The sequence below is a fragment of the Myotis daubentonii genome, chromosome 3 (genome assembly GCF_963259705.1).
Source record: "Myotis daubentonii chromosome 3, mMyoDau2.1, whole genome shotgun sequence".
Classification (NCBI taxonomy): domain Eukaryota; kingdom Metazoa; phylum Chordata; class Mammalia; order Chiroptera; family Vespertilionidae; genus Myotis; species Myotis daubentonii.
Genome location: NC_081842.1, coordinates 185,066,326 through 185,084,414, shown reverse-complemented (window position 1 = coordinate 185,084,414; position 18,089 = coordinate 185,066,326). Strand labels below are relative to the sequence as shown.

The 18,089-nt window shown below is 39.8% G+C and overlaps 1 protein-coding gene across 4 annotated transcripts in view; it reads right to left on the bottom strand.

The window, feature by feature from the left end:
• Nucleotides 1-18,089, bottom strand: part of FAF1 (Fas associated factor 1) — a 399,416-nt gene that overhangs the window by 259,697 nt on the left and 121,630 nt on the right. For all 4 annotated transcript variants that reach the window (XM_059689641.1, XM_059689643.1, XM_059689642.1 and 1 more), the window contains exons 5-6: nt 13,557-13,648; nt 1,747-1,838 (exon numbers count right to left, since the gene is read on the bottom strand). In XM_059689641.1, the coding sequence (XP_059545624.1) occupies nt 1,747-1,838; nt 13,557-13,648 (184 nt within the window). The remainder of the gene's footprint in view (nt 1-1,746; nt 1,839-13,556; nt 13,649-18,089) is intronic.

Below are 18,089 nucleotides of genomic sequence, written 5' to 3'. Positions count from 1 at the left end.
GGACTTGAATGCGTGCATATAAGCATAACCCAATAGACACAGACACTAGGGGGGTGAGGGCATGTGCTGGGGGGTGGGAGTGGAAGGGGGAGGTCAATGGGGGGAAAAGGAGACATATGTAATACTATATGTAATACTTTAAACAATAAAAAAAATTACTGTGGTATGAAAAACAGTCTGGAGATTCCTGTTTAAAATTTAATTTAAAATATTAAAAATAGAGCCCAGCCGGCATGGCTCAGTTGAAGCAGGAGGTCACGGTTCAATTCCTGGTCAGGGCATGTGCCCGAGTTGTGGGCTCAATCCCCAGTGTGAGGTGTGCAGGAGGCAGCCAATGACTCTCTCTCATCATTGATGTTTCTATCTCTTTCTCCCTCTCCCTTCCTCTCTGAAATCAATAAAAATATTTTTTTAATTAATAAAACAGTTGCTATACTATCCAGCAATACCATTTCTGGATATTTATCCAAAGAAAGCAAAAACACTAATTTGAAAAGGTACATTCACCCCTATTCATTCCAACATTACTAGTACTAGCCAAGATATGGAAGCAACCTAGGTGTCAATTGATAGATGAATGGATAAAGATTTGGTATATATGTATTATTCAGCAATAAAAAAAGAATGAAATCTTGCCATTTGCGACAACATAGATGGACCTAGAGGATGTTATGCTAAGTGAGGTAAGTCACACAGAGAAAGACACATACTGTATGATTTCACTTATATGTGGAATCTACAAAAACAAAACAAATTAATAAATAAAACAAAACAGAAACAGATCCATAGATATAGAGAACAAGCTAACGGTTGCCAAAGGGAAGAAGACTGGGGTAGTGGGGGTTGGGGAGTGGGGGGGAGGGGAGGGAAGGGGGTGGATGGGAATCTAAAAAATTAACTCTATATCTGATCTTTTCACATAGTTTTTGATAAGTAAGTAAATATATAATCATTTAGCCTAAGTTGCCTTCCAGAGCACAGTAATTTTGGGAGAAAATAATATCAGCAATATAAAAAAATTATATCAGTGCTTTTCAAGCTGTATTCTGCAGAGCCCAATGAATTTTCTTAAAGGTATGCCTTCTTTAGCCATGGGACAGACTAGAATTCCATTTACTTATTCTCTTCCCCCTCCCTTCCTCTCTGAAATCAATAAAAATATTTCTTTAAAAATTAATAAAACAGTTGCTATACTATCCAGCAATACCATTTCTGGATATTTATCCATAGAAAACAAAAACACTAATTTGAAAAGGTACATGTACCCCTATTCAAACAGATAAGTAACATTTTTGACTATTTTTTACATAATGAAGTTTTGCTAAAGATTTTCTTTGGAAAAAAGGTGCCACTACTAAAATCAAATAAACTATCTAAACCATATAATTTAAAAATTTATATACTTAATAACTGTCAGTAAGTTAAAGCTTCAACAAGATTTTGATTTGATTTTGTATTTATATATAGCTTAAAGCAGGGGTCCTCAAACTACGGCCCGTGGGCCACATGCAAATACAAATACTGTATTTGTTCCTGTTTTGTTTTTTTACTTCAAAATAAGATATGTGCAGTGTGCATAGAAATTTGTTCACAGTTTTTTTTTTAAACTATAGTCCGGCCCTCCAACGGTCTGAGGGACAGTGAACTGGTCCCCTGTTTAAAAAGTTTGAGGACCCCTGGCTTAAAGCAATGTTATTAACAATCAAATTTTTCATTTCAGATTAACAAAAAAAGTAAATACCTTACCTAGCATGACTAGATGATGAAGGTGGTGGTAAGTCTGGTGTAAGAACATAGAGACTGTTGTTTTTTGGCAAATGTAGTGATTTTAAGACCGTCTGAAAAAGGAAAAAAACAAAAATGCCTGTTAATTGTGCATTGTTAACTTTTTCCTACAGTTCTTGAAAAACTGTCAATATTGTACTTTGAATTTTCTTCTTTTGAAAATTTCCTAATACGATAATGCAGAAGAACTACTGAACCCAAATAACCTTGTTTCTCCCATGCATATCATAAATTAGCATGAATATGAATGTTAAAACAAAATACAAATTCTTTAGCTCATGAAGTGACATAAATAGATGAGAACACAGTTAAGGCTCATCAATGCCTTCATTGAAGAAGTATATCCTTGCAACTAATATGCATTTCATTCTAGGATTGTTATAGCAAAAATTAGCAGTGTAGGTTTTCAGAGATCACTAGTCCTAGAAAAGATCAGAGAGCACCTCAACCCAATGATTTCACAGATGAGGAGCTGCAGCCTGAGAGGTGAAATGACTTAGATGAGGTCCTTTACTAAGTGTTATTTATATCACTTAAGTCACTTAGCTCTTACTTCAGAGAATTTTGGTTAAAGCACACTGTCTGAAGTGAATAAATTGCTCTTGGGCTACATCTCATCTACTATCTTGATAATCATACAAAATTTCACTAAATTTCTTAAAACTGCATACCTTTCAAACTCACAACTTGATGGCAAATACCTGCTAATGTACTGCATTTTTTGACAGCAATACAATTAAGAAACACATTTTATATCTTTACATCATAACACAGGACATACATATTTATTCAACAGATATTTACTGAGTTGCCTCTGTGCCACACCTATTCTAAACACTGAGAATACAGCAGTGGATAGAACAGTCTAAAACCCCTGATCTTATAGAGCTTAAACTTTAGTACAGGGGTGGTGAGCTTTTTTTTCTGCCAAGAGCCATTTGGATATTTATAGCATCATTTGCAGGCCATACAAAATTATCAATTTAAAAATTAGCCTACTATATTTGGTCAAATATTTAATTACCTTACCCCTAATGCCTTGGCAGGGCCAGACAAAATGATTTTGTGGCCCTTATATGGCCCACAGGCCGGACATTCCCCACCCCTGCTTTAGTAGGAATAAGTAAAATAATAACTTACATAACTGAGTATTAGAAAGTGATTTTTTTTTTTCTGTTAAATACAAAGTAGGGAAGGAGGGGTTAAAAATATGGGGATGGGGAGTTATGTAACTTTGAACTGAGTGATCAGAGTCATTCTCATTTGAGTAGAGACTTGAAGGTATTGAGGAAACCATGAGAATAGAGAGAAAATAATATTTCAGGCAAAGGCAACAGCTGGGAAAAATGCTTATTTAGTAAAGAAGAAGTAGTCCAATGTAACTGAAGCCAAATAAGCAATGGTAGGAGACAGGTCAGGGAAGTAACAGAGCTAGTAGGAACAGAAAATGTGTTGAGCCATTTAGGCTAATGTAAGGGCTCTGACTTTTACTCTGAATAAGATGGGAAGCTATTGGAGTGATATGATTGAAACAGGTTTAAAAAGGATCACTTTGCCGTAGCCGGTGTGCTCAGTGGAGAGAGCATCAGCCCACAGACTAAAGAGTTTCAGGTTAAATTCCATTCACATGTAATTTGGTTGCAGGCTCAATCCCTGGCCCTGGTAGAGGTGCATGCGGGAGGCAAATAATGGATATGTCACACTGATGTTTCTCTGTGTGTCTTTACCCCCCCCTTCCACTCTCTCTAAAAATCAATGGAAAAATATTCTCAGGTAAGGATTAACAAAAAATAAAAAGGATCACTTTGTCAGCTATATTGAAAAGTAAATGGGAAAGATATTGACAGAGGAGGGCAGAAGCACAAAGGAGGCTATCTACACTAATAAAAGAGAAAAATGGTAATTGGCGTACGACGATACCCTTTTCATTGGCTAATCAGGGCTATATGCAAATTAACTGCCAACTATGATTGGCAGTTAACTGCCAGCAAGATGGCGGTGAATTTGCATATGTAGGCACAATGCAGGGAGGCGAAAAGGAAAGCAGGAAGAAGCCCCCTGCCACTGACAGTGATTGGAAAGCCAGGGGGAGCTAAGAGCTGGGGGGCAGGGCAAAGGCGGCCCTGGGGCCGCCTTTGCCCTGCCCCCCAGCCATGATCAGAGAATCAGGTGCCTTTTCCGCCCTGGCCAGTGATAGCAGGAAGTAGGGGTGGAGCCAGTGATGGGAGCTGGGCACAGTCGAAGCTGGCAGTTCCGGGAGCTAGGGGTCCCTTGCCTGGGCCTAAAGTGGAGCCCACAATCGCGGGGCCTCTGCCACTGCAGGTCCCCGCTGCCCGGGCCGGACGCCTAGGCCAGAGGCGTTAGGCCTGGGCCGGGGTGGAGCCTGCAACCGCGGGGAGCTGGGGGTCCCCTGCCCAGGCCTGACACCTCTGCCGGAGGCCTCAGGCCTGGTCAAGGGGCCGATCCGGTGATTGGTGATCGGAGGGTGATGAGGGTCAACTCCTCTGGCCGAGGCATCAGGCCTGGGTGGGGGGCGCAGCCGGGGATTGGGGGGATATGATGGTCACCTGGCCCAGGCCTGAAGCCTGGGTCAGAGGCGTCAGGCTTGGGCGGGGGGTGGAGCAAGCGATCAGAGGGAGATGGGGGTCCCCTTCCCAGGCATGATTCCTGGGCCAGAGGCTTCAGGCCTGGGCAGGGGCCAGAGCCAGTGATTGGGGGGAGATGGGGGTCCCCTGTCCAAGCCTGACACCTCTGGCGGAGGCATCAGGCCTGGGCAAGGGGCCGATCAGGCGATCGGAGGGTGATGGGGGTCTACGCCTCTGGCGGAGGCATCAGGCCTGGGCAAGGGGCCGATCAGGCGATCGGAGGGTGATGGGGGTCTACGCCTCTGGCCGAGGCATCAGGCCTGGGCAAGGGGCAGAGCCAGCAATTGGAGGGGTCTGGGGGTCCCCTGCCCAGGCCTGATGCCTGGGCCAGAGGCATCAGGCCTGGGCTGGGGGCAGAACCAGTGATGGGGGGAAATGAGGGTCCCCTGCCCAGGCCTGACACCTCTGTCAGAGGTGTCAGGCCTGAGCAAGGGGCCGATCCTGCGATTGGAGGGTGATGGGGGTCAACGCCTGAGGGCTCCCAGTATGTGAGAGGGGGCAGGCTGGGCTGAGGGACACTCCCCCCCACACACACCCAGTGCACGAATTTCGTGCACCGGGCCCCTAGTCCTATATAATACAACCCTAATATGCAAAGTGACCAAACGGTAGCTATGACGTGCACTGACCACCAGGGGGCAGACGCTCAACACAGGAGCTGCTCCCTGGTGGTCAGTGCACTCCTACAGGGAGAGCGCTTCTCAGCCAGAAGCCGGGCTCAAGGCTGGAGAGCAGAGTGGCAGCAGGCGGACGCCCCCGAGGGATCCTAGGCTGAGAGGGCGAAGGCCAGGCTCAGGGACACCCCCCTTCCACCAAGTGCACTTATGTCATGTACTGGGCCTCTAGTACTAAGATAAGGCTGATGATGGCTTATGCCAGTGTGATGTAGTAGAAATGATACAAGATAATTAGATTCTGGATATATTTTGAAGATAGCACCAAAAGGGCTTCCTGACAAACTGGAGATGGGTTTGGAATCAATAATGAACTAAAAGATATTAGAATAAAATATTTAAGAAAAAAGTTGTCATCATTGAAATGGGGAAGACTGCATCAGAGGACTTCCCTTTGGGGCATGGAGGTTTGAAATGTGTATTAGATATTCAAGTGGAGAAGATAAGTAAGCAGCTGAATATATCAACCTGGAATTCAGGGAATGGAGATATAAATTAGAGATATCAAACTGACAGTACATATGAATGATACTTAAAAGCTATGACACTGGATAAGATCACCACTGAATTTAGTAGTGTGATCACTGGTGATAATGACAAGAGCACTAGTAGCTATCTGCTTAGACTGGGCTCAAGAGAAATGAGAAAAAAGGAATTAGAAACAACAAATATAGACAACTCTTTGGGGGCAGTTTTGTTATCAAGGGGACTAGAGAAATGAAGTAATTTCTGAAAGGGGAGGTGGGATCAAGAGAAAAATGAAAGCAATAACATCATGTTTATAGGAAAATATTGATAATGCAGGAAAGTCAGGGAAGAGTGAAGTCCTTGTATAGGCCAGAAGGGATATAGAATGTTATCCAAAGCAAATATGGAGGTTTGATCTAAGAGATTGAACAGGCCATGTAGAGCAGCAATTTTCAAGTGGTGTACTGCAAGAATTTTTAAAATATGCAATACCTGACTTATTTAGTCAGGGGCACTGACATCTTAGATTACCAAATAAAAAAATGACAACAGCCCAGCTGGCATGGCTCAGTGGTTGAGCATCAGCCCTTGAACCAGGAGGTCATGGTTCGATTCCCGGTTATGACAGGTGTGCTGGGGCTGTGGTCTCCTCTCCGAGTCCCGCACGGAGGGGGAGACTTGAACCGGTTCGAGCAAGCTAGGAGGCGCTTTCAGGATTAAAGAATAAAGAAAGACTGACATAAAATAGATTAAAAGCTTGGGCTGGGTGTGGTGCCTGCCCTCTGGAGGGACAGAGCACGCAGAGAGAGAGAGCCAGCTCCAAAAGCTGATTTATTATATACTCAAATTACAGGAAGTTACATCACATCTGGGTGGGCCTTTGACATCATGAGATCCATCCCCTTAACACTGGGTGGGAGAGTCAGACTGAGTGGCGTCCAGTCTTTGACTGGTCCCGCCTTCAGGACGTGCCTTTTGCCCTCGCACTGAATCCCAGCTGACTTAAATTAAGCCATGTGTATTCTAACTGCCCTTAACACCTGGTCAGGGCATATGCCCAGATTGCAGGCTCGATTCCCAGTGTGAGGCGTGCAGGAGGCAGCAGATCAATGATTCTCATCATTGCTATTTCTATTTCTCTCTCCCTCGTCCTTCCTCTCTGAAATCAATAAATATATATATTATTTTTTTTAAATGACAACAGCCAACACAACAATAGCCATTCAGTGTGAATGTCCTATCTTGAACTATAAATATGTAGATCATATAATAAGAGTTACATCTTATTGGTCATGTCCACATAATACGCTTGTGTCTGATTGGTTAAATTCTTAGCACCAGGAATCCTTATATACAAGTATAGGCACCTGATTCTTTAAAAAGTCACTTTGGAGCAAAAAAGGTAGGTAATTACTATTATTACTTATTTCTGTAAATCAAAATTATACCTTATTTTTGTTAGATCGGCCAAAAATATTTTTTATGTGTGTGCTGCAGAATTTTGGTAATTATATGTTCCATAAGACAAAAAAAGTTGAAAATCACTGATCTAGAGTACCAGGAAAAAAAGGATAGAATGTGTATAAGATGCAAGTAAGTAAACAAACACCAAGTTGGGAGCTTGTGAAAATTCTCTTGAGATTGCTTTTATTTTCTATTTCACAAAATAGAAAGTGAGAATGGGAGAGTGGGAATGGGAGAAAGGTGTTTTAAAGGTCTGGGGAGAGGATAAATATAAAATAGCCATTTAGGAGAATGTGGATAAATCATATACATGACAGCCTAGCAGCATTAAGGGGCAATCTGAAGATCATAGTCATAAATTTAAAGATACATCCATCAGCATGATGATTATCTCCAGTCACATTTATTTATGAGACACAGAACAGAAAAAGTTGGATTTGTCTAAGATAAGGATTTTTGTCAAGCAAGATCCTTGAAGCAAGAACCTACAAGCAAGTGATTATAAGACTAACCATGGGATTTAACCCACTGTAAAAAAGGAGGAGAGGGCATGAAAAATATAATGATCATGTAAAGATAGTACAAACAATGAATTGGAAGTATGAATGGGGTTGAAGAATTGTTGGTGTTAGGATACTAAAGAAAGTGAGCTAGGGACATAAGAGAGAGTGAGAAGAAAATGGAAGCTTGAAATTAAGATTTGAGAATTGTTGTAATTAAATGATAAGCCCATGGGAAGATATGGCTGATATAGGGTAAATAAAAAGATCTTCATAGAAAAGAAGTTTAAGGAACTAGGAAACCAAGGTGTTGCAAGAATCATTTACAAAGATATTTAAATTACTAAGAATTAGGACAGAGAGCAACTGTAAGCCAGAAATTAAAATTCATCAGAAAATGAGGGAGATGGCCTCAACAAGTAGGTGATATAATTTTTTGACATGAAGTTCAAAGCTGAAAGTTTTCAAAGAGGAAGTATTAATAAAGGTATGAAAGTGGAAATGAGAAAAATGAAGACATATAGTAGTTTCCCCTTATCCATGGAGTATAGGTTCCAAAACCCCCAGTGGATGTCTAAAACTGCAGATTGAACCCTGAATGTACTGTTTTTTCCTAAACATACATACATACTTATGAATTGTTTATTTCTGAAATTTTCTGTTAATATCTTTGAACCACAGCTCACCCTGGGAAATTGAAATTACAGAAAGCAAGACCACTAATAAGGAGGGACTATTATATATTTTACCAGTTAATCCAGTGGTATAATTTATGCTAAAGAAAAGCAATTAACACTGAGAAGGCTACAGAGAAAGTGTCCTCAGGACCACAGACTTCAGTCAGAGAAAGATGGAGAAGGGAAAGTTTAGAAAAGAGGTTGACAATAAGGAATTTCGCTAATAATGAGTTAGTTCCACAGGTCATAGCACACAGGTCTTGGGTATTTAATAGGACAAAGAATAGAGAAAGACATGGGCTGTGCAGAGACTGGAGATCAGAGTGAGAGGTGACATGGGAATCTTAGACTCCTTGCAATAGTAACTGGCATAAACAGTGGGAAAAGGCATAATGAAATTGGTCCTGGTTGAATCAAAACAAATAATAATCTCAAGGCTGAATGTGTTGGAAAGCAAGATAGAGTTGATGTCTAGGAATTCCTCTTAACCTTGCAGATGGAAGTAGAGAAACCTGAGGAAAGCTGATCTTAGCCAGGCATAGAACGTAAGAAACTCATTCTTGACCTCTCCACAAGTGGGCCCTTCTTACTAAGTGCACAGACTTACTCCAAAGGCATTGAGATTTACTCTTGACTCACAATAATTATGTGTTAAACAAAAAGAAATAATCTGATTATTTGCAATACACTCTTGACAACTTCTATCCTTTTTTCCCCAGTCTGGCTATAAGCCACTCAATTAACTTTACATCCCGCCATGGATTGAAAAAAAAACACTGTAGTAGCATTAAGTTCTGATCTTTATGTCAAATATGTGTAAGTCCTTTTGAAACTGATCTGTTATTGCTAATAGTTAACATGCAAACCAAAAACACACATATAAACATAGGAAAGTTATTTTTACCTTAACCTTCATTATTTTATTTTGTGATTATTGATAAATTCTTAGATTTAACACTTGACCAAGTTATTATTGTCCTCTTACCATGCCATCATCCAAAAATTTTCCACTAAATCTTACCCCTCAAACCACATATGGTATGATTAAGTAAATGGATACTCTCTTTAAGTTATTTATTCATTTATCCCATGAACATTTGCTTGATATTTATTATACCAGGCACTGGATATACAATATGAAAGAAAGAGACATGGCCCTTCTACTCATGGGGTTGTGATGAAGAATGCTGAGATAAGAGCCACATTTTATACAAAACTCTGTTAAATAAAGTAATATTTAGGCTGAGACCTGAAGTGTGAAAGAGAACCATCATGTGAAGAATTAAGGGTAAAGCATTCCAGGCAGCTGAATAGCATCTGTCAGGTAAAGATGTAAAGAGTTTAAACCTATTAGAAGAATTAAAAGGAAGTTTACATGACTACAGCATGAAAAGTGAAGGTAGAAAAGGCTAAAGATGAAGTTGTAGTGGTGAAGAGAAGGTAAATAACACCGTGTCTTTTTAAAACAAATATCTTTTTATTGATTTTAGAAAGAGAAGAAGGGGGAGGGAGAGAGAAACATCAGTGCGAGACAGAAACATCAACAGGTTGACTCCTGTTTGCACCCTGACCGGGGTGACCTTTCAGTTCACAGGATGAGTCACACCAGCGAGGGCAATCCTATCTAATAAAGAGGGAATGTGCTAATTGACCCTCATGCCGTCGCACAGATGGCAGCACCAACAGCCAATAAGGAGGGAATATGGTCGTTGACTGCACCGCCCTCAAAGACGGCAGCGTCTACAGCCAATAAGGAAGGAATACGCTAATTGACTGCCCTTAACGATGGCGGCACCCACAGCCAATAAGGAGGAAATATGCTAATTCACTGTCACGCTCTCGAAGATAGTGGCGCCCACAGCCACAAGATGGCAGCGCCCAGTCCCCTCAGCCCCTCTGGGGCGGCAGGCACATGGCAAGGCCAGGCCCACCCCTAAGCAGGCCAAACCGCTCCGTGCGCCTGCCTCCAGTTCCCCATTCCCCTCAGTCCCTCCTCCCCGCCCCCGCCTAGGGCCAGCCCGAGGCACAGGCAAACCTCGGATGTTGGCTGCCCAGTTGCCCAGGGCTGCCCAAGGCACAGGTAACCAGGGCTGGCCAAGACTTGTGCTGCCGGCAGTGGCAGCAGCAGAGGTGTGATGGTGCATCGCCTTGTCCTGATCACCGGGTTGCCTCCCGCCTGAGGGCTCCCAGACTGTGAGAGGGGGCAGGCCAGGCTGAGGGACCACCCCTCCAGTGCATGAATTTTCATGCATCAGGCCTCTAGTACAATATAATGCCTTTTAAACTAGGGTTAGTAGCCGAAATTTTATTCAAATAGAAATAAAAAGCTATGCTATAACAGGAGAGTTATATAATTCGATTTATGTTTTTAAAAGACCATTCTGGCTACTGTGTGAAGAATACACGGGAAGAATCAAAGAAAGGAAGCTGGGAAGACGATGAAGCTACTACATTGATCTTGGCAAGAGGTGGTAACGGCCTGGATGAGGAAGTGCAATAAAAATACTGGAAAGTGCCCATGATTAAGATATATTTTGGAGATAGACTCTACAGGACTTACCAAAGGATTAGGCATTGTTTTAAATGGAAAAAGACTGATGCTCAAACTTTTTTTATTTAAACAGTGGCTATATAGTGCTGCCATTTATTGGATAAGACTGTTGAAGAAATGGCAGGGAAGGAAAATCAAGAGCACCATTTTAAACATGTTAAGTTAAAGATGTCAATAAAATACGTAATTAAAAGAGTGAATTACCGATTTGGATATGGAAATTCATAGGAGTATAACCTGGAAATAAAAATTTGGGAGCAATTAGAAAACTAATGTCATAAGAATAGCAGAAATCACCTACAGAAGTGTACATAGACATAAGAAAATGAAAATTTGATTGGTAACAAAGACTATGTTCAAATATGAGAACATATAGTTTTAAGGACATCTGCAAAATGATTGCCTTTCTCTTCACAAACTACTAAAAATACCATGCAAGACTGATCATATCCATAAGTTTCTTAGTAAATGAATGAATAAACGATATAGCTATGCAAACTAATGCATCTGTCATTTTATTTTTGCCTAATTGTTTCCAATTCTCAGTCAGCACTTTTTTTAAAAATATACGTTTCAATTAGAATACTCATACAGCACCAGAGTTAAAGAATGGCCTCTAAGACAAATCTGGCCCACTGCTTGTTTTTGTATGGCCAGTGAGTTAAGAATTGTTTTTACATTTTTAAATGTCTGAAGAAAATTCAAAAGAAGAGTATTTCATGACATGTGAAGTTACATAAATCTCAAATTTCTGTGTCCATAAATATAGATTTATTAGAACACAGTCATGCTCACATATAGCCTATGGCTGCCTTCATACTATGACAGCAGAACTGAGAAGTTGCAACAGAGACTGTATGGCCCACAAAGCCTAAAATATTTATGACTTGACAGTACAGAAAACGTTTGCTGACCCCTAATATAGTATGTCACTAACTTTGTATCTAAATTTATAAATATCCTAGTAGCCCATTGCACAATATTGCGCAGTAGGCTGCCCACTGCTTCCGCGGGAGCTGGCAGGAACCGCAGTGCACCGCCCGGAGCTGCGCTGCTTCCACCAGAGGCAGGAGGGAGCCGCGCTGATTCCATGGGAGGTGGGAGGGAGTCACGCCACTTCTGCTGGAGCGTGGAGGGACTCGTGCAGATTCCATGGGAGGCGGAAGGGACCCGCGCTGCTTCTGCGGGAGGCAGGCCCGCCATCTCCTCTCCGGGCCTGCGCTCAGCTGCGGAGGCTGCAGGCCAGCCCCCTGTCCTGTCCGTGTCTGTTCCGGCAGGAGCCGCCTCCAAGCCTCGCGATCAGGGTCACGGGTCACAGGCAAGGCGGCTCCTGGGTTCCGCGGGTGCCGCCTTGCCTGTGGCCTGGCTTTCCGATCGCGATCCCCGGCTGGGGACGGGCAAAGGCGCCCCGGTACTCCGATCCAGGGCCAGGGCTCTTGCCTGCCGCCTGGGTTTCCGATCACCGTTCTTTGGTCCTTCCCCTTTCACCTCCCATCATTGCACCTACGTATGCAAATTAACCGCCATCTTTCTTGGCGGTTAACTGCCATCTTTCTTGGCAGTTAATTTGCATATCACCCTGATTGGCCAATGGGAAGCGTAGTGAAGGTATGGTCAATTACCCTATTTTTCTTTTATTAGATAGGATTGTCAACACGAAATTCCTGTAAATATCTTCAAATATTCAACATCTCCATATATTGAGTGAACTCATATATATTTATAACCACAATGTCTATCTAAAGCCATTGACAAAGAAGAAATGAACCAAAAGTTGAAGATTCTATGTTTGTGCCTGGATACTGAAATATCAGCTCAGTAAATAATTTGAAAAAATAGACAATTATTTCCACTTTAAACATCTAAAACTTCAGAGTTAACTCATTTCTTTCAATCCCTCTCCTCTCTCTGTCAGAAAAAGAAGTGTGTGAAATATTTTATACCTAAGGCTGCTATTGGATCTTTAAGAATAGCAACCACTACATTAAAATTGTAACACATTTTAAATATATATATATTATTTTATTGACTTTTAGAGAGAGGGGAAGATAGAGGGAGTGAGAGAAACATTGATTATCAGCTGTTTCTGGCATGTCCCCTACCAGGAATCAAGCCTGCAATCTGGACATGTGCCCTGACTTGGAATCAAATCAGCAATCATTCAGTGCAAGGGACAATGCCCAACCAACTGATGCACACCGGCTAGGGCAATTGCAACATTTTTTAGAAATCTTTAAATATCATTCATTCCTTTCCCTGGCCACTATCCAAATAAACAACAAAAAAGAAATAATTCCATTTAAAATTTTCACAATTAAAATTTTTCCTATTATCTTTGTTTTATAATCAATACTTGGCATACATATATACACCATGTATGACTTCTTTCAGACCAATACATAATTGTTTAGTAAATTATTATTTCAGAACACTTACTGACACCCTATGAGATTTGAGAAAAAGGTAAAGATTCTCAAAAAAAGTATCAAACTGAATAGTTAGAAATTTTAGCTTGGAAAACATTGATTGCTAATTTCTTCAACTAAGTTATTACCAAATCTACTTATGTAACAATATTAATAAAAACCATTTTTTATACATTATTTAGTCAACTATATAACTGGCAATTTAAGAAACTCACACTGAATGGGGCCAGGTGGATACTTGCAATATAGAGGGACCACTTAATAAAGGATATGATAACCATAATGCTATATATTTGAAACTATTACAGAATGATACTGAATGTAACTGTAATGTAAAAATAACAAATAAATAAATAAGAAACTCACACTGTCTTCCACATCTCCAGTCTTCCAACCTTTTAACAACATTTTAGACACAGGAATCTGGAGTTCATTTTCTAGAATCTGTTTAATCTCTCCTGTATAAAGAAGAAGACACTGAATATTACTAACAAAATAATGCAATTAACGCTTGTTCATATCCAGGGCTAGCATTCATGTTAGACATATCTGATGAGTGAACAACAAAAATTTCAATAATCCAAGCTTCAAATCTTGATCAAACAACACATAGCCCTTTGAAGAACTCAGGCTTCTATATCAGTTAAGAGAAAAGACTCCACAAGTAATCAATTAGGTAGTTAATTAATTGCATAGCTTTTTTAAAGATATTGATATCAGTGACTGGAGGTTTGAAGAGAAACAATCTATTTTAAACCAATCAATTGACAATACCTATTTGTGTTCAGCATATGGTAGGAGTAGCAGGTAGAGTATAAAACCCGAGTCATTATAGGAAAACTGGCTGGTGTGGCTCACTGGTTGAACACTGACCCATGAACTAAGAGGTCCCCAGTTCAATTCCCAGTCGTGGCACATGCCTGGATTGTGGGCTCCACCCCTAGTGTGAGGTGTGCAGAGGCAGCAGATCCATGTTTCTATTTCTCTATCCCCCTCCCTTCCTCTCTCTAAAAATCAATAAAAACATATTTTAGGGGGGGAAAAAGAAGCTGGAAAAAAAATAAAGCCAATAATCTAGAACACAATTTAAATTGTGTTAGAGAGAAAAGCAACAAAATTTCAGAAAAGGAAACAAAAGCAAAAACATGGTGGGTCAAACAGAGACAGCTTTGTGAGAGAGATGAGACTTAAACTCAGCTTGAAGAAAGACTGAGTTTAAACCAACCAAGCTTGAAGTATAACTGGATTGTGAAAGAGAGCCAAACCAAAGGCAAAGATATTCAGTTTTGTAAAGACAAAGACTGAAAGGTATAAAGGCAATAATAAAAATGATTCTAAAGAGAAACAGTGAGAAATCACAATTTCCCCTGTGCTCCATAAATTTTTATCAGGAATCAAGTCTACTTATAAATCAATCAGTTAATTTCTGGCACTAAAGTTTATTAAACAGATTATTGAATCAAAATTTACAAATATTTCATACATCTGCTTCTATTAAATTGGTACTGGTCTATAATTTTAGATTAACAGATAATTCAATTCCAGTTATAAGTGATTGAATACTGAAAAACCTGCTGTGTATTTAAAGAAGAAAAATAATTCCATTCTAAATATTAAAAGAGGATAAAGTAATAGAAGAGGGACAAAAGCTTATGTTACATAAGCTCTATGGAAACACAGCTGCTTAAGTAAGGAATGCTACAAACAAACCCTTCATGGACTTAGTGACATTTTTGTACTTTCTTAAAGAAAATTCCCATATAGGCATTTTGGAATAGTTATTAAATATCATAAAAAGAATTCTGGTTCAATATTTTAGAAGCATGAATTTTTATGAATTTTGGCCTTCAAAAATGGCACTGCTGACAAAGGATTGTTCTGTTTACAGAAATGGTAGAAAGGTGAGCCATCCTTTTTTATATCAATCACATATAAATATTGCCTTTTTGCATGTGGCTAAGTTTGTATTTCTAGAGCTATACTTGTCTAGAGCTGGGCTTATGCACTTGCAAGTTTTCCCAGTGCTTTCCTCTTAGATACCTATCTTCACTTGACATCACCCATTTAGATTCTTGGAGACACTCTTATCATCCATAACCTATAAGAAGTTTGTTAAAGGACAAACAAAAAGAGATTTTCAGTTAAAGTCCCAGTTACTCTTTGCAGAGAGTTGGCAGAACAAAGACTAGATACCATAAAACACATAGTATTTTGCACCACAAGTAGACAGAAATAGAAAACAAAACCAGAATCATGATAGCAACCGGAGTTCCTCGTTTTAAAAATTATTCTCCAATCCCAGCAACAACACAGAGCGGGTAACTATTAAGGAACCAGCTCTGCATAGTTGACCTCCCCAACCAGTTTTAAGTGCGATAGAGATGCCATATAGCCTCAGAGGCCAACCCCAGAACACTGCCAATCGGAGGCTGAGCCACAAACGGACTCTTTGCTAAACACAAAATAAGGCAGTCGGGGAAACAAATGCGGCCTGCTTTAAAATAAGGACTGTGGTTTACAACACAGAGGAACAGTGTATCGCAGGGAAACTCAACACTCTCCTGAATACCTGGCAGGACTAAAGGCGAGCCAGACTGAAGAATAGAAGAACCGAAGGACCTTCACTACTGCAATTTTTTTTTTTCTTTTTTCACCTTTTAACTAAGAAACCAATTTTTTTTCCTTTTTTTTTCTTCTTTTTTCTTTCTTTTTTTTCTTTCTTTCTTCTTCTTTTTCCATCACCTGATTTTACCCTTTTAATTACTACCTTCTTATTTTTAACCAGTATTATTACTGCTACCATTTTACCATTTTTTAAAGTGCCATTTTATTTTCTCCTTATTTTATTTTGGGATTAGTGTTCTCCATTCTATTTTCATCGTTATATTATTGGTTGTTTCTAGTTTGCATCCATCTCCAGGGAGCTGTTGCTGGAATTTGTTGGGATTAGTGGCGGTTCTATAGGAGTATTCTCCTCATATAAAAAGTCTCTTCCCCTCTTCCACTTCATTCTCTCTTTTTGCTCTATTTTTCTTTTCTTTTCTCGCTTTTATTTTCCCCCCTCCTTTTTCCCAATTTCATTTTTGCACTCCTTTTTTTGGTCCCTACTTTTCTTTTCTTTTTTCTCTTTTATCTTTTATCTTTTATCTTCCTTCTTCCAAAACCCAACGAAGAATAATCAAAAAACCTGAATAGGCCGATAACCACCAAAGAAATTGAAACAACAATCAAAAATCTTCCAGCAAACAAAAGCCTGGTCCGGACGGCTTTACAGGAGAGTTCTACCAAGCATTCAACCTATCCTACTCAGACTATTCCAAAAAATTCAAGAGGAAGGCACACTTCCAAGCTCTTTCTATGAAGCCAGCATTAGCCTAATCCCAAAACCAGATAAAGATACCACAAAAAAAGAGAACTACAGGCCAATATCCTTGATGAACATAGCTGCAAAAATCCTCAACAAAATTCTAGCAAATCGGATTCAGCAATACATTAGAAAGATCATACACCATGACCAAGTGGGATTTATTCCAGGAATGCAATGATGGTTCAATATCAGCAAATCAATAAATGTGATACATCACCTAAACAAACTGAAAGACAAAAATCACATAATCGTATCAATTGATTCAGAAAAAGCATTTGACAAAATCCAACACCCTTTCTTTATAAAAACTCTCAGCAAAGTGGGAATAGAGGGATCATACCTCAACATAATAAAAGCCCTATATGACAAACCTACAGCCAATATCATACTCAATGGGCAAAAACTAAAACCATTTCCCCTAAGAACTGGAACAAGACAAGGATTCCCACTTTCACCACACCTGTTTGACATAGTACTAGAAGTACTAGCCATAGCAATCAGACAAGAAGAAGAAATAAAAGGCATCCAAATTGGAAAACAAGAAGTAAAACTATCCTTATTTCCAGATGATATGATACTATACATAGAAAACCCCAAAGACTCCATCAAAAAACTACTAGACCTAATAAATGAATTTGACAATGTAGCAGGATACAAAATTAATGCCCAGAAATCGATAGCCTTTTTATACACCAATAATGAACTCACAGAAAGAGAAATGAAAAAAACAATCCCATTTACCATTGCACCAAAAAAACTAAGATACCTAGGAATAAACTTAACCAAGAACATAAAAGACCTGTACTTGGAAAACTACAGGAGATTGAAAAAAGAGATAGAGGAAGACATAAACAAATGGAAGAACATCCCATGTTCATGGATCGGTAGAATCAACATCATTAAAATGTCCATACTACCTAAAGCAATCTATAGATTCAATGCCATACCTATTAAAATACCAATGGCATATTTCAAAGATCTACAACAAACTCTCCAAAAATTCATCTGGAATAAAAAAAAAAAAATAACCCCGAATAGCCACAGCTGTCCTATGAAAGAAGAACAAAGTTGGAGGGATCACGATACCAGACATCAAACTACATTACCAAGCCATGGTTCTCAAAACTGCCTGGTACTGGCACAAGAACAGACATACAGACCAATGGAACAGAATAGAAGATCCAGAAATTGACCGAAGCCAGTATACTCAATTAATATTTGACAAAGGAGGCAAGAGCATACAATGGAGTCAAAACAGTCTCTTTAATAAATGGTGCTAGTAAATTTGGTCAGATACATGCAAAAAAAATGAAACTAGATCACCAACTTACACCACACACAAAAACAAACTCAAAATGGCTAAAGGACTTGAATGTAAGACGGGAAACCATAAAAACCCTAAAAGACTCCACAGGCATCAAAATTGCAGACATGTGTCGTAGCAATATCTTTACAGACACAGATCCTAGGGCAAGACAGACTAAGGAGAAAATAAACAAATGGGACTACATCAAAATAAAAAGCTTCTGCAC